The 23,758-nt window shown below is 39.5% G+C and overlaps 3 protein-coding genes across 3 annotated transcripts; all 3 read left to right on the forward strand.

Annotated features, from left to right (window-relative positions):
- Positions 1–974: 974 nt before the first annotated feature.
- On the forward strand, positions 975–3,428 carry LOC133738273 (uncharacterized). The gene is made up of 2 exons (XM_062165770.1): positions 975–2,166; positions 2,602–3,428. The coding sequence occupies exons 1-2, from the start codon at positions 1,218–1,220 to the stop codon at positions 3,090–3,092; spliced, it is 1,440 nt and encodes a 479-aa protein (XP_062021754.1). The 5' UTR covers positions 975–1,217; the 3' UTR covers positions 3,093–3,428.
- Positions 3,429–6,964: 3,536 nt separating this feature from the next.
- Positions 6,965–7,969, forward strand: LOC133737983 (F-box/LRR-repeat protein At3g48880-like). Its single transcript, XM_062165430.1, has one exon. It carries the CDS (start codon positions 6,965–6,967, stop codon positions 7,967–7,969), a length of 1,005 nt encoding a protein of 334 aa, XP_062021414.1.
- A 12,216-nt stretch (positions 7,970–20,185) lies between these two features.
- On the forward strand, positions 20,186–21,737 carry LOC133741190 (uncharacterized acetyltransferase At3g50280-like). Its single transcript, XM_062169126.1, has one exon. The coding sequence runs from the start codon at positions 20,298–20,300 to the stop codon at positions 21,663–21,665; it is 1,368 nt and encodes a 455-aa protein (XP_062025110.1). The 5' UTR covers positions 20,186–20,297; the 3' UTR covers positions 21,666–21,737.
- Positions 21,738–23,758: the final 2,021 nt, after the last annotated feature.

Here is a 23,758-nt window from a genome sequence, read left to right on the forward strand (position 1 = left end):
GACAAATTCATTATTTTGTGTTGAATCCCATAATCTTTGACTATTGGGTTTGATTATTCAATATTTGATAAACTCCTGCTCTTTCATTATCTCTACTTACCACGTAAACAACTTCAAAATGTTTGACAAATTATTGTACCAAAAAAAAAATGTTTGACAAATTATTTTGTAGATCAAGAAGTCTGTATAATACGTAACATATTGTATTGTTATTTAACATGTGGTTGATATATACTGTTATTTAGAATGTAATTATAATAAAAAAAATTAAACTCTAAATCTACAACATAGGCAGTTTTTTACCAAAAAATGTATTTGACAATTTTAGTTAGACATTCACAAGTTCTTACATCCAATCATACAGAATAATTTCTCCGAAGGCTAACCTTTACGACTATATCTCCAAGAAGGTAACATAACTCGTGAACTAACCATGGAAAAGAGATCAAGGAAACTTTTTAGAATAACCCTAGTTTTCAGTTCAATCATTAATAATACCAATCGTCCATAACTCCATATATTCCCATAATCTTTGTGATTATTCCCCATCTGAAGGAGACGACAAAAGTTTGATTATGATCCCCCATCTTAGGGAATCTGTCTGCCTATTACGCCCCTCCTAACCCTAATCAGAAATTACCTCTCTGGTTTAAGGTGACTTTTGAGTATCGACATATCTTTAATCCTTGAATTAAACAAATAACTACCAATTTCACCTTTTTGTAACTTTCATTTTAACCGCCTCAACGTCCCCTCTCACAATCCTAATGCCAGACCCTGAAAAATAGTCAAAACCAGAATATTAAACCGTCATTAACATTTCTGTACCTTTTGGCTTTCTAGAAGTGCATGCTACTAAACACAACCATGTCTATATATCCTAACTACCAAGGCACCCCATCTCTTTGGGAAAAAGCCGTAATGAAATAAACACCAACGCGTATTTTTAATGTAAAGGACTGTCGGCTCACCCTAATTAACCAAGTATAGAATTCAAAGTCTCTTTTTGAATAAACGTTTCGGCCATCTCTCATGACTTTATTCTAATGCCAATATGCCATACCACCATGCCTTGTTTCGTTTCCTCAGTTTCCTACCTTTCTTGAACCAGTCTTGGTCCACGCCTGCCCTCCTCCTCCGCTCTCTGGCTCTGTCCTTATAATCTCTGCTCTTATCTATTCCACCATTGATTCCTCATTCGAGCAAATTAAGAATAAATGGGGCAGATACAATTGGTTGCGGCGTTGCTAGTGTGTCTTGGAGTACTCCTCGCTGCCTTTGTTGTTCTGGTACTATGGCGGTTGGATTGCTGTAAGAAACGGAAAGAAACCGGTAACCAGACGACGCCGAGGAGGGTGAATATTAGAAGTGACCAGAGCTTGGAAGCCGGAATTGCCAAGCTTCATAATAATCAGCAACAGGGTCTGCAGGTTGATCATGTTTCAAGTAAGAAAACGGGGAATAGCTATTACATGTATCGTCGTGGGGTTTCGGGAAAAGCATCCCCTCTTTTTAGTTGGTCTGATCATCCCTCCTCCGTCACCGACGCCGTCGAAAACGGGTGGTCACGATTTGCTTTTGCGACCACTTACACGTCGTCACCGTCCACGCGATCGAGGCGGCTGTTGGGGTTGTGCGCCGTTGGTGAGCACAGAGTGAGAGAGACGGAGCCGGAGATTAGTTGGGAAGTTTGTCAAGGATCGGTGGATTTCATGCAGAAGATCAGATTAAACTCCGGCCTGAAAAGAGTGTTGAATTCCGGGAACACCACCGCAGCTGCTGCCTCTGTGATTAGGACCGCTCTTCCTTTGCCGGGGCCTCCTTTAGGGAACAACTCATTTCCCCAAGAGGCCTATTTCGAGATCACGGTTTTGTTTTCTCTTGGAGATGAAGTAAATAGTGAAAGTGAGAAGACCAAGCTCATTAAAGAGAAGTTCATTGAGATGCCGAGTTCAGAATCTTTAGTACATGTCACTAGTAGTGCGCAGAGAAATAATAAAATTGAGGAACTGAAGCTTGGTGTTATAGATGAACATGATCAGAGAAAAGAAGAAGCCGTATTACTGTCATTGGGGCTCACTACAGGTGGCTTGCTTCCGATGAAACTTCCGGGCAGCTATCCGGGAAGCATCGGATTCGGATCCAACGGTTCTGTCCATCTCGATGGTAAGTGACTTTTCCTCTCTCGCATTGAATTTTAACACAGTGACAATGGGTGATAATCACTCTGTTCTTGCAATGTGCATTGTCTAGTAAGACTTCAACTAGTCAATAGGTTAAAAATTTCTAGTTTTGGGTAAATTTTTGGCCAGTAGAGACAAAGGAAAAAGCAGCGAACCACCTGTGAATCAAACCTCCCACCTAAAGAATCTCTAGCATGTCGAAGATGAAACAAAATTAATGTTTGTATATGCACATTACATGGTGCCCATCCTTGGCTGTACCTGGAGTAGGTTTGAAGTTGTTGATGAAACTTTTTTAAACAAATATTTGGTAGACTTATTAGGTGTTATTGCATCAGTATATGCTTTCCTTCATCCGCAATTTCTGCAATTCACTTTATGTAATTTTCAAGTTTTAACTCTGGTTATTTTCTTTCAGGGATTAAACTTGCATTTGAATCGGAGAAAGCCGCGTGGGGAAGAACAGACCATGTAATTGGTTGTGGGTTTGATCCAAGACAAAAGAAGGTCTACTTCACTGTAGAATCGGAGCTAGTTCATGTGGTGCATTGCAAGTCGGAGGAGTTTGGGACTCCTCTGTACCCAACTCTTGCAGCAAACACAGATATTGAGGTTTTGGTCAATTTTGGACAAAGTGTGTTCAAATATGCACCAGCAAATGAGCACAGGACCCCCAATCCCTGCTTTGTTGGTCCTCTAGGAAATGCCTCCTCTCATGCCTTTTATGAAGATAGCAAGGAGCTCTTTTCGATGGGAAGGATCGATTCTCAGTGGCTTAATCGGAGTACAACCAGAGGCAGCCAATATCCAGGCACTGCAAACCGGGCATTAGATTTTGATGAGGAGTCTAATGATTTGTTTGAGATTGTTTTGGATAGTTGCGGAAGATCCCCAAACACCGTGTTATAGAACACAGTATATAAGCAGTACTAACCGGCTGCATTGCTCCGTGTGAGTGAGATGGATTCGCCGTCAGGGTTTCGCCTCTGGTTTGCTCATCATGAGAATATACAGATAGAAACACGTTCCTACACATAATAGTTTTCTTTTTCCCCCTTGGAAAAATTTTATGCTCTGATTTTGCAAGAGTAATTCTTTGCCATTGTATATATACCAAAGTTCCTTTAATTTTCAATGTTTATTCAAGTTGTAACTGATCTTTGACGTGTCTTTCATGAAACTGAATATGATTGTATAACATAAATGATATTGGTAGTCATTTGTATATGAAATGTTGGAACCTAATGACTAGTACTGAATGAGTCGGCATGGATTAATTGAGGGTTGAATTGGATGCCGGCCAAAGTCTCTCCAGTCATTCGCTAGCGACTTATGCAAACCCTTCACTTATGCACAGTGTAAACCCTTATGTCTATGATTACAATCACTTGTACATTTTGTTGTGATGCAATTGCCAGCTATTTTTTCTCTAGACTTGAATCTCCAAAAATAGAGTCCCTCTGCTTCTTGTGACTTGTGAGCAGCTCTTATTCGATAATTTGGTTACGGTAGCTAGACTGAGTGCTATTTCAGTTTCAGAGTAATCTATGCTATTTTCCGTATTTCACCATGTAGTAGGAACTTTTGATCAGGGTTGTACGGCAACGAAATCACCATGGTCGAACCAAAAATATTGTCCCCTTTGTCTGAGTTAGCCAAGACTAGGCCCAGCAAACTTCGAATGACACGAGAATCCTAGGAAGCTTGCTGTTGTATTACTCCCGGCAGCTCCTTCCTCATTCACAGCAGTGAACTGGTTGTGTGTTACTTACAATGAAGGGCTTGACAAGATGTGCGTGGCGTGGGAGCTAGAAAAGCATGAGTTTCGGAAGAAGAGATTCCGACAGTGATTGGTGGATTGGTTGAGGTATTTGGCATAAGGGATAGGAGTTGGGAAGGTAGAGGACTAAGGATGGATTTGGGAGAGAAGAAGCATGGCAGAGAAGATCTTTATACGATAAAGCATGATAAGTTTGAATCTACATGAAGATAAAGGAGTTTTTGGGTTTGGGAATGGTTTATGTGATTCTAATGGGGGGAATTGCTTGATTGTTTAATGGTTAGCTTGTGTTGCTCCCCCTTCCACAGCAACTATAACTCTTAATTTATAGAGTGGCGGTGGCTTAGTGATGTAGGACAAGAATAGGCCTGGTACCGGAAAACTAGAAAAATAAAGAAGCGGAGTGGAATCAAGAAGAGTGATTGGAAAATAGATAATTCAAGCATAATGAGGTTACTAGCCGCTTGTGAGGGCAATTTTGTGTTTTGGTTTTCCAGCAGCAATAGCCCTCTTGATAGAGCGAAGACCAGGCCCAAAATCGATTGAAGGCTTGACCCAGGAACGATTTTGTTGTGACTAGGTGGATGGTAATAGCAACGATTGGAATGATAACAGCAGCGATTGAAGTTATTTTCACGAGCACAACAGAGCTTATAGGTGGATATGGTGTGGGAGCTAGATGCCTGGGAGTTTAGCAGAGAGAGAGTTCCAGCAATGGCATGATTTCTGGGTTTTGGGTTCAGGTTGATTGGGAGGAATAGATGGCTAGAGGTTCAGAGATAGAGCTTGATCTCTTGCTTGATGTTTCTGGGTTGTTGTGGTCTGCTTCCAACGGTGATGAACCCACTTTTTATAGTGGAGATAGGAGGGGAAGATTCGTGCTAAGGACTGGGGGTTTTGAAGTTGTATTCTCAATCTTGGTGGGATCATTCTAAAGTTTTCAGCTTTTGCTTCCTCCATGAAACCAAAAGAGTGAGAGCGTGTTCTGGCTATGAGGGTGAAGGTTGCGTATAGGTATAGGACGACGACAATCCCAGATTATGTGCTGCTGTGATTTTTGAGGGATTCTAATCCCCTAATTTCTGCTATTGTAAATTGTGATCACAAAAATCTAAGGGTTATTGGAAATTGGAGCAAGATTTCGGAAGATACGAATTGGAAAGCTTTTTTGTAGGTTCAGGGCTCTTACCAAAAGGATGAAGCAATAATCCCACCAACAGCTTGATAGAACAACGTTTTCTGCTTTGGGGAAGAAGATGATTCAACAGTCTTTGGGCTAAAGGCTGGTGTAATGGACATTGGGTGAGAGAATGGCTTTGGTGGGCTTTAAGCTTTGCTAGGCCTGCTTTCATCTCTCTACTAGCCCATGTTAAGATTTTGGTCCATCAAGCATGAATTTTGGTTCCCAAGTCCAAAATTATCGATGGGCCTTATCGTAACAATGGGCCTCACAGGATCCGTTACCTTCCACACCACATCCCGCCGTATAAGCCCCAAACGTAGCTTGGGCCTACGTGTATTGCGTGGTAATTAAGCGTGTCGGCTGCTTTGAAGAGGCACGTTAGTTGTTTGAGAATTTGGGCTTGTTGTATCTCTTGCTAACTAGAAGGCTTCCTTTTGGCATGAAATGGGCTTGCTTGAAGACCCAACTAGGTTACGAGGTTGATGACTCACCTTCTTCACGTGTCAGTTATTAAATTTGAACTCGTGGAAATTTGGGTGTCAACACCGCTGCAATATCCAAAAAAATTTGGTCCAAAACTTTTCAGGTTTCTCGTGCGAAAAGTCAAGTCTTAATTGTGAATCAGATTTGATCAACTTTTGGCCAGAAACAGAGATGATACCTTTCTGGAATGGGAATGACAAGATCTTCAAGACTCACTTTAGTGAGGCCTAACGGATTTAGGCCAAAATAAGTCGTTTTAATTATCCGATTCGGGATTTAATATTTTTAGGCTAGTTTTACATTTGTTTTAGAATTCTTTTATTTTAGGTTTTTAGTTTCCTTTTAAATTTGGATTCTTTAGGATTTCTTGTTAGATTATGATTTTAGGTTTTGGATGCCTATATAAGCACCATTATGCTTTGTACTAGCTAGAATGAGTTTATCATATCAAATTTAATAAAAATTAGAGATTTTTCTCTCTTTCTCTGGTCTCCAAAACTATGTCTTTTAAGGTTTATCGCTTGTAAACCCAGGTTACTTCCGACTGCGTCATTTAGGTTTAGGGCTGTTGCTGTTTCTATGTTCCCATGAATCCTAGTGCTGTAATCCCAGGAATCCTGCTGCTGTGATCCGAGGATTCCCGCTGCTGTGATCCCAAGAATCTCGCTGCCTTTTGGGGTTCCAACAAGATTTGCTGCTGAAAAAAGAGAAGTCAAAGATTGGGAATTGGCTTTGTGTGAAAGAATGTAATATAGTATTTGAGATGTCTAGTTTTAACAAAAATAATTGAATGTTGGGTAAAGAGGAGTGTTATTGTAATTGAATGGTTTTTTTGGGTTCTTTCTTCTTCACTTACCCATAGTTAGAATCGGGCTGTTGGGCTTGAATTTTGGTCCCCAAGTCCAAAATTACCAACAAGCCTAAAACTAATAATGGGCCTCATGCATTTCCGTTACCTTCCACACCACACCCGTTCTTGCAAGCCCCAAATGCGTGAATGTGGCTGGGATCCACATGCGTGGCATGATGATTGTCGGTATAATTTGCTTATTGGGCTCAAGATATGAATTGAGCCTAGTACTAGATTTTTTGGGCATCAACACACCAAAAAAAAAAATATGGTTACCAGCAACTGTAAGAGTTAAAACAATGGTTGGGTCATATCTATTCTATGAAATAAGCCCATAAACTCCTAGGAAAGGCCCTAATACTTAGATCCAGCCCATAAGAGTCGTCCTAAAATTTTGTTTCGCCTTTCGGTTGTTATTTTGGAGGTATGGGGATTAGGGTTTTGGCCTCGCAATTGTATCGTTCCTGAGGCGAAGGAGTGAGAAGATGGATGATGAGAGAAGAAGATGGGAGGATTTAGACACAGACTGCTTGACGAATGTGTTTTCAAGAGTTAAAATGGAGTCTCTGTTTTTGGCTGTTCCTTTTGTCTGCAAATCATGGTACAAAACAAGTCTCAATCCTTTGTGCTGGAAACGTCTCTGGTTTCCAGATTTTATACCTTATCCTTTGTTTACTGATAAGGCCGAGGATCGGCTTCAACCTGCTCAGAGTTTTGGTCCCTTTTACGATCAGTTTGTTGATGAATATCGAATAAACAAGACTCGGTTCTCTATCGATGCTTTTGTGAAGTTGGTAGTCGATCGTAGCAATGGAATTGCCACTTCTCTCATACTACCTGAATTCTGTACGGAAGAATCATTGAGATATGTTTCAGATGCATGCCCTCTCCTTTGGGGAGTTTGGTTCACAGATGACCTGGTGCTTTTCAAGAATTCTCAAATTATTGCACAAGTGATTGGCAAGTGGAAATTTTTGGAGTGGTTGTATTTGGGGAGTAGCTTGGTGAAAATTATGCGGCAAAGAAGATTGAGTAAAAAACATTTGAGTGAACATTTTAAAGTGTTGTTGACAGTGGAAAATCCACCCTGCTATAATGTTCTGGATAGAATCCTTGTGCAGATTGCCACTCACTGCAAACATTTTAAGGAATTATCTATTTCTTCCTGCAATGTTGGTGAAATTGAGGCATCCACAATTGTGAAGTTGCTGCCAAACCTTAAAAAGTTGGATGTGAGCAGTTCTTGCATTGATCGAGATAGTGTTGTTAAACTATTGCAGGGCCTTAAAAAGGTGGTGCGTTTTCATATCACAAGATGTGAAGGTTTTGAAGAGAGTGATGAAGAAATATCAAAGCTTGGTTCCCAGGTCAAACCCTTTTTATGCCAAGATTGTGCAAACTGTGATTTATCTTGGTTTAAAATAATCGTTAAACAGAGGAAGGCTATTTTCAGGACATTGGAGTTATCAAATCAGATTAATGAGGGATGAGAAGGCCAGGGGGAGGTCTCATTTTGATCTATGGTCAATGTGGTGTTTGTTTGTTGTGCTCTTCTAACTGAGCTAATGTCCTGATAGCCTTTATCACTTGATCCTAATAATGCATAAACTATATCTAGTTTTAAATAGAGCTTACTACTCATAATGTTATGTTTTGTTGTTTCATCTTAAATCTAAATGCAGGAGTGTGTTATGCAGCTTAAGATATACTTGTGAAGATCTGTTTAAATGATAGATTCAAATTCAATTATTGTTTGCAAACAGTTCAGTACTTTGTTGCATCTTCATGTTCAAAGGTTTTTTTTTTCTGATCGTCTCTTTTTATATTGTTGCCCTAGTTTCTGTTTCAAGCTATATAACATGCAACTTGCCCCAGTTTATCCTTCTTTTCTCATCTTTTTTCGTTTTCAAATTTTTGGTTTTCTTAAGTTTCCATACAATTGGCTCTGTTCTATTTATAGAACTCGGTTTTGAATAAAGAGTAGTCTAATTAATTATTATGTAAGGACTCAGTTGCATCTGCGAGTGGGATGGATTTGCTGTCTGGTTTAGCTTCTGCCCTCCGGTTTGCGCATCATGGGAATATACATATAGAAACAAGTCCATACAGAATATTCGTCTTATCAAATTGAAGACTGCCGTATAACAGAATTCACTTGATATCACTTGTTATCAATTGTATATGAATTGCTGTACTTAATGACTTTTCCACTTGCATAGGCGAATCAAGTAATAACAGAATCTATTTACCAACACTAATGCTCAGAAAAAAACAACAAAAAACGATGGCACAAATTAACGAGCAATTTATTCTTTAATTTGTAGAGTCAGGTTTGAATAAGGACATCTTAGTTTATATATTCTCTATAGGAAATTAGGAATAGGTTAGTAGTTTGCAAATTATGGTACACAAAAAGTCTCCATCCTTTATGCTAAACGTCAGGTTGTATTTTCTCTAGTTCTCTGCTAGAGAATCGACTGATGAACGAAGAAGAAGAAGAAGAAGAAGTTAGACAGTACAGGGATTGCTTAACAATCGTGCTTAGAAAAGTTGGAATGGAGTACTGCATGAAAGGCTGTCACTTTTGTTTGCAAATCATGGTACAAAACAAGTTTCAATCCTTTGTGCTGGCAAGATCTCTCGTTACAGATTTTAGACTTCATCCTTGGTGACTGAGGATTGGCTTCCACCTCCTCATATTTTTAATTTGGTTATTTGATGACAAGTTTGTAGTGGAATATGGAATTAAAGTTTGTAATTACAAACTATTTATTAATTAATTATTTGTAAATCATATATGGTGGTAGCTAGTTTAGCATTAAATTTGAATAATAGTGATCTCGAGTTCTCGACTGATATGACACATTTGAAAGTGTTCTAACATTGTCAAAACATGTCAAACTTTGTCAACATTTTTTTATTTTATTGAAATTCTCTTGCTATAATCTCATAGTTGATAGTAATTATATCGGTTTTCTAACTTTAGAAAATTGTAGCAAAGAATTGGGTTAGTATTTTTGAATTCTGTTGGTTGTATAATTGCTTAAATATTTAGGTGTGAAATTTTTTTGGTGAGAAAATAAAAAAACACAATTTTGGCAAAAAAAAAGAAGGGGAATTTGATTCTACACCCAAATTCACACACCCCTTTTAGAATAAACCCATCCATAAGAGTGTTTTAATATACACCCAAACCAATTAATTAGGTTTATTCAAAATAAAAAAACCTATTAAATAGAGTAAATATTAAAATCCAATGTTAAGAATTACTGAAGCTGCCATTATCAAATTCCCCATTCACCTATTAAATAAGATTAATAGTCAAAATCATCTAGCAAATATTATGGAGTTTGATTGACGTTATTGTTGGTATTACCTTCACTTTAGGTTTTTATCAGTACTTAATTTTAGGTGTTTACATTAATGTCATTATTATCATATAATGATGAATTTTTGGTATATTTCTTCCTATATATAGAAGCTAGTGAATTCATTCGTCATTTTTTTTTTGGGTGGAGACCTTTCACAAAGTTGCATATGATTTCAAAGGATGATTTCAAATGATGATTTCAAACGACCTATTCATGAGGTTTATTTCATCATTTTCTTAATTATGGGTTAGAGACTTTCTTTCAAATAGGTACATATATCATATTCGTAATTCAAATTACCTATTCATCAGATTTATTTAGTATAATATTGTGAGCCCCGGAAAACTGTATCGAGCTTAACGGAGATCGTACGCGAAACTATTCAACGATCTCGATAAAGGTCAAGATGCTCGATGAAATTTTCATAAAGTGAAATCCTCAATTCGGGGAATTTTCCGGATACTTGAGCTATTTATAGCGATTTTCCGAGGTTATGGGATTTTAGAAAATAAATTGGAGAATTAGAAAACAAGTGGAGCAATCTTAGCCATCCATTTTCCCCACCGCTTGATCATGGCCATCCATTGATTAATGGACAAATCTATATAGGCCTTTGATCAGTGGAAGACCCAGGAGAATTCGAGAGAGAGAGAGAGAGCATGCTCTCTGACCCGAACACAGCGCGAACCAGCCAGCGACCACCCGGAGTGACGCCGTCCGGCCACCGATCGACGACTCAAGACCACCGACCTCTTCCTCTTGTCGTCGCCGTCACGCCTGTGGTCTTCGATTGCCCATGCACCGGACGAGGAGGGAGAAACGTCAGTGAGAATGTCTGAGTCTCTCCGGCGAGTTCTGCAATTTCCGGCCACCTTCGGGGCTGCAAGTGGTATGAAAAACTATCTCCTCGTCATGCTCTTCAAGTCTGTGCAACTAGTTTTCAATTTGGTTTAAGTTTTGACCATCTCGTTTCTGGGTTTGTGCTCGGGTTGCCGTGTTCTTTAATTTGACACCGACAGCTTCTCCGTATTTTCTGGGCTACATCTCTTGCTCAGCTGCGCTTCTAGTCAACAATCGAGGAGTTTGTCGAGTCGTTGGTGTGAAAATCATCAGTTCATCACCATTCCAGTCTTGGCAGTGAGTTCTGGGGACTGAGTTTGGATCGATTGAAGTTGATTTCTGATTTTCCAAGGTATAATCCCGACCTTGAATCAAAGTTTGGCACTTGGTGATAATCGGATGTTAATCCCTGAAAGTTGAGGATTTAGGTTGGCTGTGCGGTATGGTTTGCATGTGCAGAATGAGTGTGTATGTCTTGATTTGAAGTGTTGTAGTTTCGATAGCTTGGAGTTTATGTTTGGAATGGATAAGAAATCTGATAATGTGTTGTTGAAAATTTGGTTGCATAGAATCGATTGTGTCGTTGTGCTTGTGATGGTACATTTAGAATGAGCTATGGAGATTTGAAAATGGTCAAGTTATAAAGCTCAGGTGTCCTTCGTAGTTTTGGGTACACCTTGTATGAAAATTGGAAAGTATTGGGTGTCCATAGTAAATTCCATCGAATTACTATGTGACGAAATTATTAAGTAAAGAAAAGAAAATAATATCGTGGGTGGCCTTAGTAAATTTGGATGCACCTAAAAGTATTTGGATTTAAGTCGATGTTTGATTTGTTTCGACACACTCGTAATTGGTCGATATCGTAATTTCAAGTAAAGGTTCGGTAATTTGGGTTAATTATCGAACAAGTCTCGATTGGTCAAAGTTGGTCAACTCCTGGTCAAACTAGGAAAAGTTGGTTGTACGATTTGTTAATCATCGAGATTTCAGTTATTAATTCAATGCGATATTAACTATCGAAATGTCGGAACTTAGGACTCCAGCTACCTGAGGAACGGAAGGTTCGTGATCTCCAAACAACATGAGATGGTAAAACTTCGAAATCCAGGTAAGGGACTCGGGACTCTCTATTGGCTAATGGTTTTCCATATTTGATTATACGTGATGCATGATGAAAGTATACTGTTAGTTCAAATTTGAAATGTTTTTAAGTTAACGTGCGTATAAGATTGTTGATGGCGGTGTGTGAGAGCGGAAAGGTGGTCGATGACTTCCTTGGGGATTAGCCACCCCTAAACCTCCGGAGGGTTAGCTACACCGGTCGGACGGTGCGCAATCGCAATGACGACCCGGTTCCTTGTGTGTAGCTAGTGTGTTAAGTTTGGCGCTCTGTGACTGGTAAGGTCAGATGTTGGTTCTACGGAACCAGGCCATCAGGTAAATCGCACGTAGTTTTCTAATCATGCATCGGGTTTTAAGATGAATGATATTTTAAGTTTGTCGTTCTTACATATATATTCGCTTTGTTTTCACACTGGGCCCAAATCCAAATTATTACAAAGTTGAGCTGATTTTCAAACTTAGCCGGAGTAGGTCCCATAGAGCAGCGATGACGAAAGCTCACCCCTACAACAGTGTATGTGCAGGTACTGTGCACTGGTAACGGGATTGTAACGGTTGAGCTGGGTGCGCGGAATTTGATAACCCTTCCGGACTGTAAACGAGTTTCTGATGTACTCTTGATCTTTATTTCTTGATCCACGCCTTTCTGAAACTTGTTGTTGAGTGTTCATTGTGTGGTTAAGTCTATTAGTCCTTAACTATTCAAAAATGACAAATTCTAGACGAACAAAGTGAATTTTGTAATTTCAAGAAGCTTTCACCTCAAAAATATTTGTAGCTTCCGCTGTGTTTATACAAAAAAATTTTCAAACAAAATGCCTAGCGGTTCTCTAGGATGTAAATCGAGTGTTCGGTTTATGTTTTAGAGACTCGCGGCACTGTAACGAGCTTAGGCTGGTGAGGTGCAGCTTGGGGCGTTACAAATATCTTTGTTAATCTTTTGATTTTGTGTAAAGCTTGAATTTGATGGATTTTTAGTAATTAGAAATTTCAATTTATGAATCTGGTACAAAACTTAGTTTCATTCCTTCAAAATAGAATCATTGTTTCTAATTACCTGATACTTAGATTGCTTTAATATGTAATACCTATGATTTAGATGTTTGTTTTTGTAGTTTTAAATTATTTGTGTGACTCTATATCATATATAGGTTGTTTATTCCATAACCTATAGTATTGACAATTTATATACCTATATTTTGGATATATGTATTTAAATCCTAATAGAGTTTTACCTTTGAAATAGATCTATGAAGTTAATTTGCAATTGTATAAGGAATCACAACATGCAGAGCACTAGTAGTTGGGAGATTTATGAAGACTACATTGCAAAGTACTAGTCGAGATGACGGATGAAGTGTTATAATGTTCTTTATATTAAGTTCGAAAATGTAAAGTTTATATTTCAATTGTAAAAACAAATTTAAAATTGTTTATTTCAATACTGGATGAACATCATTTATGGTTGTACTCATTGTCCCTATTTCAATAAATTTTTAGGTTTATTCCTTCAAAAAGAATGTGTATTTAAATTATCTTGATATTAGAAATAAACTTCTTAATATTGTTAAGTTCAATTTCAATTGTAAAACAATGAATGATAATAATGAGTTTGCTAAATTATAGTGCAAAAACTCTTGCACATTCAAAATTATTCAATGTGCCAAAATTAAGGGATAATTATATATTAAGCAAACTCTACAGTTACACATAACTATTATGTGGTCCTTGACCACCTCATAGAATCAGGCACCTATGTGGAGAAAAATGTAGGGGCGGAAAAAAAAAATCTTAAAGCAATCAATCTACATCAAGTAAATTTAACATGGGCTAATTACATTAACTCGACCATTTTAGAAAATTAATGAATATGGAATGATTGTATAACTACACCTATTAGAACGGATAAGCAAAATAACATACCTTAATGAGAGAATGTTTAATCATGTCGAGAAAGAAAAATATTTATATAATAGGAATATAACAGAATCTGATGATACACAATAGCAAATATATAGATCACATCGGAAAGGAAGAAATATAGGATAATTAAGGCAATTAATCGTTTCAAATAAGAGAAAAATCAAGGATTAAATTGATTGTATTAAATTCTAAATATTTAAATTCAAAAAATAGTCAACAACTATATTTGAGGAATATTTTATTTATTCAATCAGAAGGGCAAAAAAGTCAAACTAAAAAATGTGAAAAATGTTAATTATAGATTTAAAACCTATAAGGAATGTTCAATTATGTGAATTGGGTGTAGATTAAAAGAAAATATAGGGATGAGTTTTTATTAATAGGAGATTTGTTTTTTGGGTTTTTATCTAATTTTCTCCAAAAAAAAAAAAAAAAAAACCATATGCTCATCCATGGGACCACTCTTCATTCTCTGTTCATGCACTAATAATGAGCTTTGCTCATCAGTGTTCTTCAACTCAATTAACAGACCACACAAGCAAAATTTGGATCATTGATTGAAGAATCTTCTCCACCATTGCAACATCTTCCAGTTTGTCACCATGTGGAAAATGTCAGACCCCTTGCAATTTTTATGGTGACAAATGGAAGATGTTGCAGTGGTGGAGAAAGATTCTTCGATCAACATTCTCCCTCCTTAAAGTCTCATGCTCCTTGCGAAGAGCCTGTAGCTGCTACCTGATTTTCACCCCTGATGTCCCATAATACATAAAATCTCATATCTGTTTCAACGTGTCCTTCTGAAGAATAGTCTCCAAAATGACACAATCAACTACTTGAAGCAGATAGTTTTGGCCTTGAGATCCTTCAATTTCTGTTCTTCTGCTGAGCCTCCCTCTTCACCACACCCACCGCTGGCTGGTTCATTGACACCCGCTTCCACTATACTCTCATTGGATCACAAGAAATTTTTCATCAATATGCTTCAATGGTCATAAAGTTAATCGGTTACCATGACCAATTGACCATTGGAGCATGTTGATGGAAAATTTCATGCACCTAATGACCATCGAAACGAGGGATTCAGGGCTGCACAAAGTTGCTATTGGTTGCCATGAACACTTGCTGCTTCAAGTAAACTGCTACTTTTCATTTTCCTTTTTAAAAAAAAAAAAAAAATTACTTTTGGGGATACCAGCTGGAAACTTCTAAATGAATTCGATAATATTATGCATTAATTAAGGAGGATATAAATAGCACTACAGCAACAAACAACTCAGAAAATATGGAACAGTACTAATCCCATCCGTAACAAACTCCTCAACTGTTGGGATGCTCCTAAAGAACAGGTAAACAAATACTCTACCTATTGACTTATTCAATTACTATTTATTTAACATAAAGAAATCCCAAACAGAACATCATGATAGTGATGTCGACGCCGGGGAGCAACGACGACGTTCAAGATCCTGGCAAGACAAGAACATGGGAAGATTTAGACACGGATTGCCTAACGAATGTGCTAAATTTCAAGAGTTGGAATGTAGTCGTTATTTTTGGTTCTCTTTTGTCTGTAAATCAGGGTACAAAACATCCTCAGTTGTTTGTGTTGATAACGTCTCTATTTTCCAATCTTTACACCTCATCCCTTGTTTACTGAGAGGCAGGATCAGGAACCTCCTCAGAGTTTTGGTCCATCTTATAACTAGTTCGTAGCTGAATATCGAATCGATAAGACTCGTTTCTCTGTCACTGCTTTTGTAAAATTTGCATGTAGTTAATTGTAGCAATGAAAAAGCTACTTCACTCAAGCAGTCAAGCTACCTGGCTTCTGTACTGTAGAAGCATTGCGGTATGTTTCAGATATACACCCTCTAGGGATTTGTCCTTCAAGGATGATTTAGCACTTTTCAAGACCGGTCAAATTTTCCCAGTTGTGATAGGAAAGTGGAAATTTTTGGAGAACTCGCATTTGGGGAGCAACTTGGGGAAAATATTGCCTAGCAGTGCCAGACCGTGGTGAAAGTTTGAGTAGAAATTTTGAGGTGTTGTTGACACTGGAAAGTCGACCCCCTTTGCTATAATGTTTTGGATATGATCCTTATGCATTTGACACTCACTTCAAGCACTTTAAGGATTTATGGATTGCGAACACCGATCTTAGTCAAGTTGCAGCATCCACAATTGTGACCTTGCTACCAAACCTTAATAAGTGTGTTTGGATGAAGGAAAAAAAAAATGAAATTTAAATGAAAATGAAGATAATTTCTAAACATGAACTATCTTATTTGACATTTTAAATTTAGAAATTATGAATTTTTTTGAGATATTGACCAATTACCCAAATTTGGGTCAATATACTCCCACTTACTCCACTAAAAGTTTTTTACTTCCATTTACCTAATTTAACATTTAATAACAGTTTTGCCCCCTATCAATTAAACCAAAACTAACTCCTCTCTCTCTCTCTCTCTCTCTCTCTCCCCCTCCTCCTCCTCCTCATTGGAGCACCAGAGTCCGATTCACGGTGGTGAAGACTTCACCAGCAGAAGTCATGTGGCCCGGCAAGTCGATGACGATGACGTAACCTTTCCTGCGGCTTTTGGGCCATCTCGGCTATGTTTCTCCATCCGGATCTTGGCCGGGTCTGTGCTCAACAATTTCGCCACGGTGAGTAACCGAGTTGATGTCAGAAAGATCGATAGTGGGGAGGGTGGCAGTAGTGTGTTTAGATGCGGGTTTGAGGTCGGAGAGGGTTTCGGGGTCGTGGATGAAGAACTGAGGGATGGAAGTGATGCCGGAATCGAAGAGGCCTTTAACTCCGATCTTAGACTCGTCGAATTCTTTCACTTCCTTCACTCGGTCATATCCTGATGTTGCATCAATGGCTGCCATTTTAGAATGAAGGTTCTGAGCACCAATAGGCAATAGCTTCTTGTTTTATAGTGAATCACTTTTCTCAGTGATGGGTGAATATATTGTATCCAACCAAATATAATGCAAAAGTAGTGTGCATGCAGTACTCACCGGTATTAATTGATAAAGTACTCAGCAGTTTTCACTTTTTAAAGCATCACCTAACATAAAGCATCATGATGATCGTGAGCCCATCGTCAGGTTCCACGTCTCTCACGGCCCGGGCAATAATAATATTATTTGGGAGCAATAATAATATTATTGAGGGGCAGTAATATTTGTATTAGGGGCAATAATCATGTTATTGGGGGACAGTAATAATATTATTGGGGGGCAATAATATGTATACTTGGGGATAATAATATGATTATTGGGTATTATTAGGGGGCAATAAAATCGGACCCCGGAATCCGATCACTGGTCTGGTAGTCGGATTCGAGATTTCGGTGACCAGTTGCCGGATTCCTCACTTTAATTTCCATTAGAATAAGTATCATTTCAAATTTCATTGCAAAAATTTCTTTCTATTACTTTATTAGTTTCCAAAACAAGGTTGTTTGGTTAATATTTTAATATTGTTTTAAATTTTCTTAAAATTTATTACAAGTTAGAAATTCTAAATAGATACGACCACGTCGTCAAATAAACATTTAAACCCTAAAAAAAGAGCCTGCGAGAAAAATTAAGTTTTCCCCCCTGTCCGGTGGTGAGCCCTTCCGCCGTCGTCGGACGTGCCTTTGTTGGCTTCATGTGGGTCGGAAGAACGCCGGATTCCTCGAGCGACGTCAGGTTCGGATCGGGGAGATAGCGGTGGCGGGTTTTGAGGTGAGGAAGGGGGAGATCTCGGCAACTGTTGGGTTTTGGTGTGTTCCTCGATGGTCTAGTCGACGGAGTGGATTGGTGGAGCGAGGTCGGAGCCCGCTAGGTGGTGCAGTGTTTGTGGTGGCGTGGCTCGAGTCTGATCAGTTCTGTCGGATCTGGGTTCGTTCCTTTCGATCTGATATGGTAATGGTTTGGTTTGACAGAGGTTGTGCGTTTCCATGGCAAGGCAAGGATAGAAGGATGCTGGTGGGGGGTATCGTCGTCATGGCGGTGCGGATCGGTTTCTGGGTTTGGTCTCTTCGACCTGACCCGGGGATGGGTCTGTTTGACTGGGCTGATATGGTTCTGGCGGCGAGGTGTAGTTGGTCCTTGGTGGAGGTTTGGGCCTGGACTGGGCTGGTGTTTTGTTTTTGTGGTGGTGGTCTGGAGGAGGCTCGACCAGATGGGTGACGTTACGGTGGTGGGGGATGTGTTATGTTGGGGATTGGCCGGCGATGCTTGGTTGCCGGCGGTGGCGGTCTGGGCCTGGGGTAATTCTCTAGGTCTATTAGGTGTTGTTATTTGTTTTAAAGTTTTTAGGGTTTGGTTTTATTTATTGTTGGTAATAAGACACTACTCAAGGTGTGGCAGAGACAATCTTCTCTTTCGCAGTCTTGGGGGTCGTTCCTGTTCTGGAGTTGGGTCAGCAGCGGTGGCAAAAAAGTCAGGCATAGACAATCCTCCTTGGCCTTCTAGTGGGTCCTTCTTGTCTGGGATCGGGTCGGAGGCGATGACGTTTTGGAGCAGTGGTGGATGGATGGTGTTGACAACAGGGAGGTGATGGTGTTGGTTTTTTAGTCCCAGGTCTGAATGTCCGGTAATCCATTTGGTTGAGTTTAGGTCACAACGAGTGTTGGCTTGGTCAATCAACTGCTGGTCAGGAGGACTCTGGTTGGTGAGTTTAGTGTCGACACAAGTGAGTTGTCTAGTCTTAGAGTTATCACTGGCTGGACGAGAGGTGCGATGTTAAGGATTCACTGCTCCTGCGCTTTTGTCTTTGTCATACAGTTATAGTGCAAGTTTAGAGTCAGTCATTATAGAGTTCCAGTGTGAAGTCTAGAGGCCATTTCTGGGTTAGAGATGTCGCCTAAAACTCGTTGTAAGCAGTTCATTATTAATGGAGTTCTTATTTGATAAAAAAAAAAAAAAGATACGACCAAACAATGAAAATTGCAATTAATGAAATTCTAATTGGTAGAATTGCAGATTTCATTATTTAAAAATTTATCAAGAATTTATAGTTGTCTCTTAATTTGTGAAATCACACACCAAAAACAATTTATCTCAATGTCTATTTATAGGATCACAATTAGTCTGACTCCCAATATGATCTTCAATCCTAAACCTTTATTTCTAAGGAAAATCTTTCAGAATCCTAGATACACTAAAACAAGTTTCTCAAAAGAAGAAGGGAAAAAAATATAAACAGTACCCAAACTATAACCGACTCCGAATTTCTGTACCCAAGTTTCCAAAACTATCACTTTGGTACCTGAAGTTCGGACCCCGACCCAACTTTAGTACCTAGAACACTGTTGGCCGTTACAGAATTAGTCAACTGTTAAACTTTGAGGGGTATTCTCGTCCTTTCACTAGATTTCTTCTTCTTCCTCGAGCTCTCTTCATTTTCTTCTTCCTCCCAACTCTCCCATCACTCCAGACCATTGCCAAAAGAATGAAATCCAGAATCCTCTCTCAATTTTTTTTTTCTTCTGATGATTTCAACAGACCTACCCTCTCTCTTTTGGGTCCCTATGCTCAACTCTCAAACCTTGAGCACCACTGTCCACTGCCATCAGTTGGAGGAACACCTTCCTCCATGCCGCTTGAATTTATAGCTTTGGAATGAGGACATTCTGGTGTTCGCAATTGAGGCCGAAATCGGCACCTCTCAAACTTCCACCTTTAAGCTGATCAAAACCCAAAATTTCTCACAACCCACTTCATATCTCCCCTAAAATCAACCGACCCAAAAACGATCAGCCCCAAAGCAAACAATCAGAGCTAATAAAAACACTATCTTCCCCGAGATTTCTTCTTGCAAACCCGTTTTTTACACGCAACGACGAAAACAAGAGCAGAAAACAAAAGGGGATTAAGTGTGAAGAAAGTGATTGTGAGAAAAATTAGAGGAAAACAGAAAAGAAGTTGTCGAGGTCTCTCGATCGGCTCTGTTGGAGCTTAGACTCCACCACTGCTGATTGCTACTTCTTTGGGTGTCAGAAAGTGATTTTTGCTATTAATTCACCATTTCACCATCGTTAATGGGTTTATGGGTAGGCTCCACCATTGTTGATGGCATGTTCCCTCCACCATTGTTGATTGTTTCTGGGTTTCTGGATTTGAATGGGGACGAGAGAGAGAGAGAGAGAGAGAGCATGGGTTGTCTAGATTTGAATGAGGACGAAAGAGGGGGGGGGGGGTTGGGTTATATATCTGAGAGAGAGAGAGGTTATATATCTGGGTTTGAAGAAAAAAAATTGAGAGAGGAAAAAAAATATTAAAAAAAGTCTAAGTGAATGAAGTGACCAAAATATCCTTAAAAATACGCCACGTGGCATACGGGTTAACGCCGTCATGGACGGTAGGTATATATGTTGGGTCGGGCGGGATATTTGGGGTACCATTGTGATAGTTTCGGAAGTTTGGGTATAGAAATTCAGAGCGGCCCATATGTTGGGTACTGTTTGTATTTTTTTCCCAAAGAAGAATCCAAAACAGACAACAAATTAGTTTGCTTTATATATGTACTACATATATAAAGCAAAGCTGCAGCCATGTCATGGAGTCCCCAAATGTCAAACACATCTCAGAATGCTTTATCCAACCTCACAATGCTTCGAAAGAATCAAAGAAGCCCTTTTATTTGACCCCCACTGACCTCGCCATGCTCTCCGAGCACTATATCCAGAAAGGACTCCTCTTCACCAAACCTCCAAAAGCGAACAACCCTAATTTTCTTGACACTCTTTTGGCGAAACTGAAGCACTCTCTTTCCCTCGCACTCGTTCACTTCTACCCGCTAGCGGGTCGCCTTGTGACCAAGAAAGAACAAGACCCTCATCTCTACTTGGTCTATGTGGATTGCAGCAATAGCCCTGGAGCTAAATTCATCCATGCTTCTCTTGACATGTCCATCTCGGACATTCTTTCCCCAACTGATGTGCCCTTGGTGGTTCAGTCCTTGTTTGATCACGACAGGGCGGTCAACCACGACGGACACACCACGTCGTTGTTGACGGCTCAAGTCACGGAATTGGTGGACGGCGTTTTCATCGGGTTGTCAATGAACCATTGTCTCGGTGACGGAACATCTTACTGGAATTTCTTCAACACTTGGTCTGAAATTTTCCAAGCGCAAGAAAACAATGCCACTCTTTCCAAGATCTCCAATCCACCAGTGTTGGATCGGTGGTTTCCAGAAGGTCATGGTCCGATTATCAGCCTTCCTTTCACAGACCCAAGTGAGTTCATTGACAGAGTCGAAGCACCAAAACTCAGAGAGAGAATGTTTCATTTCTCCGCAGAATCCCTAGCCAAACTCAAAGCCAAGGCCAATTCAGAGAACGAGACCAGCAACATCTCCACCTTCCAGGCCTTGTCTGCGCTTCTCTGGAGGACTATAACTCGAGCGCGTCTTCTGCCACCAGATCAAGAAACCAGTTGCAGATTGGCTGCCAATAACAGAGCAAGATTAGACCCGCCATTGCCTCCGAATTACTTTGGCAACGCCATTTATCCGATCAAATCAGAACTGATCAATGCTGGTGAGTTGCTTGATCATGGGCTTGGATGGGCCGCGTGGAAATTGCACCAGGCTGTGGTTAACCTCAATGACCAAGTACTAAAACGGTATCTTGATTACTGGTTAAAGTCTCCGACTGTGTTTACTATGCGATATTTCGATCCATTTAGTGTGATGATGGCGAGTAGTCCGAGATTCGACATTTATAAAAATGAATTTGGGATGGGAAAAGCTGTGGCTCTACGAAGTGGGTATGCCAACAAGTTTAGTGGCAAAGTGTCGTCGTTTCAAGGGCGCGAAGCAGGAAGCATTGACTTGGAGGTGTGTCTTCTTCCAGAGGTAATGAGGGCTCTTGAATCTGATGATGAGTTTATGGAAGCTGCCTCTGTACCAAGTTATGAGTAGTCAAGCTAGAACTGTATGATGTTGCCAACTTGCCATGTTAATTTTTTTTTTTAAAGAAACGCATGTCTAAGGTTCTTTACCTTGAATCGAATAAGAAGATACCATGAGAATCAGTGGCGGAACCACTTGGAAGGCTGTCTGGGCTGCAGCCTAGACAGAATTTTGGTCCAAAAACTCTCAAGTATATGTATATTTCCCTTCAATCCATACTAGCCCCAAAAAAAAAATTGTATGCAGCTACTCGACTAACTCGAGCCCTTGAGTCCTCGGGTCCTCGTCTCCTTGACGACAGTGCGGCACCAGTTGGAGAAGAGCTCGATGATCTAGTCATCTTTGATCGATGGACTCCCCAATGACTGCCTTGACCTTCTGCTAGACATGACCGATTGGAATATCTATTCCTGCTGCATATATTTGTTCAGTACCAATCTAGCTTTTGTCAAAGCTTATGAAATTGCTAGAGTATATTATATAGTAGTGGTAGTAGTAGTGGACTAGTGGAGGAGGAGAAAAACCTAGCTAAAAGAAGAAAGTGGGGGAGAAGCAATTTCGGAGATAGAAGAGGACGAGGAAGAAAGAGCTATAGCAGAAGCAGGAGGAGTAGGAGTGGGCGAGTTGCAGTGGTAGTTTGTCTTAGAAAATTGTAAGATGGAGTGATATATATATATATATATATATATATATGATAATCAATTGTAAGATGTTGTGTTGTGTGTCTGTTCTCAAGTTGGGGTTTGATTTCCAGTGGGCTTGGAGAAATGTGTTTGTAATTGAGCCAACAATGGGTAGGGGACTCGCTGTACATGTCTCAATATGCATATCGCCATGTGATCATCTTACGATACTCATTGCCCTAAGCCCTTTCTCTACTTACACAACTAATATCAGAATTTTATCCATGACCAATTGCTGATTGCCACGGTAGCCTACTCCCCTGTCCCTGTGCGTTTTAGCTTTCAAAACTACTCTTATGTTTCAGGGCATGCAGTTAGTATAAGCTGGAGGGAGACGAATCAGTTAGTTTTTTAGAAGATCCTGACTTGGCGTGCTGATTTGGGAAAATCCCATGAATCTACTCTAAGTTTCGATTTGGGAAAATCTCATGAATCTAATCTAAGTTTCGATTTGGGAAAATCTCATGAATCTATTCTAAATTCCGATTTTTGTGTTTCGATGGAGGTCAGTGGCTGACTTGCTGGCGATTGTAGGCTTGCCGGAGAGCAAGATTTAGTTAGTTTATTGTTGTTTTACAATAAATGTATATTGAAGTTATAATTTACGGAGTTTGGTTTTATGTCCCCTCCGTTGTATGTTTTGATTGAAAATAATAAAAGTCTAAGGATGAGCCTCCCATTGGGTTTCAAATCTCCAAAAAAAAAAAAATGTGTACTTCTAATTAGCCTAGACGACTTTTGTATCCTGGATCCGCCACTGATGAGAATAATGATGATGTTCTACCTAAATCTTCTTTAATCATGGAGGAGATACTATTGTGACACTATTTTGGGGTTGCAAAAGAGCTTGATCTTTTTTATGCCAGAAATTGTAAATGTTTTCATGAGAGATAAAGAAATATCAAAGCTTGCTTCCCATGTTAATTACTTTTTATGCCGGAATTTTGGGAGTTGGTAAAATGTATGCTTCACAAACGATGGATCTACTGAGGAAGGTAATTTTCAGGATGTTGGTCAGAGAAGGGATGGTTCTCATTTTTTTTGATCAAGGACGGTTCTCATTTTGGTCCATCGTGACAGACATTGTTGGTCTCAAGTCTAAATTGGCCTTACTGAACTTTTATGCTGATAGACTTCATCACTTAAATTCTATGTTTGTTTTCATCCTATATTTGGATTTATAGAACCAAAGCTCTGGAACTATGCGCGAGTAGCCTTGAGGCTTGAGCCATGCCTGGTTCAACCCCCCATACCGGATTGAATCAATTTCGCTTTTGCACGACAAATATTGGTCTAATCCACGTAACTGATATCCACTCAACTCACAGCGCTAGTGGGTTTGGTAGATGGGGTTCTATTCAGTGTACATTTGCTTCTTCATTGAGCTCAATCAATCATCTATATTGTTATCACTTATCA

Source organism: Rosa rugosa, chromosome 3 (genome assembly GCF_958449725.1).
Source record: "Rosa rugosa chromosome 3, drRosRugo1.1, whole genome shotgun sequence".
Lineage (NCBI taxonomy): Eukaryota > Viridiplantae > Streptophyta > Magnoliopsida > Rosales > Rosaceae > Rosa > Rosa rugosa.

What these genes read in the sequence shown, in the direction of transcription:
- LOC133738273 (XM_062165770.1), top strand. Translation starts at nt 1,218, where the DNA reads ATGGGGCAGATACAATTGGTTGCGGCGTTGCTAGTGTGTCTTGGAGTA. An exon ending in CGGTTCTGTCCATCTCGATG is followed by an intron (nt 2,167 to 2,601) that starts GTAAGTGACTTT and finishes ATTTTCTTTCAG; the next exon opens with GGATTAAACTTGCATTTGAA.
- LOC133737983 (XM_062165430.1), top strand. Translation starts at nt 6,965, where the DNA reads ATGGATGATGAGAGAAGAAGATGGGAGGATTTAGACACAGACTGCTTG.
- LOC133741190 (XM_062169126.1), top strand. Translation starts at nt 20,298, where the DNA reads ATGGAGTCCCCAAATGTCAAACACATCTCAGAATGCTTTATCCAACCT.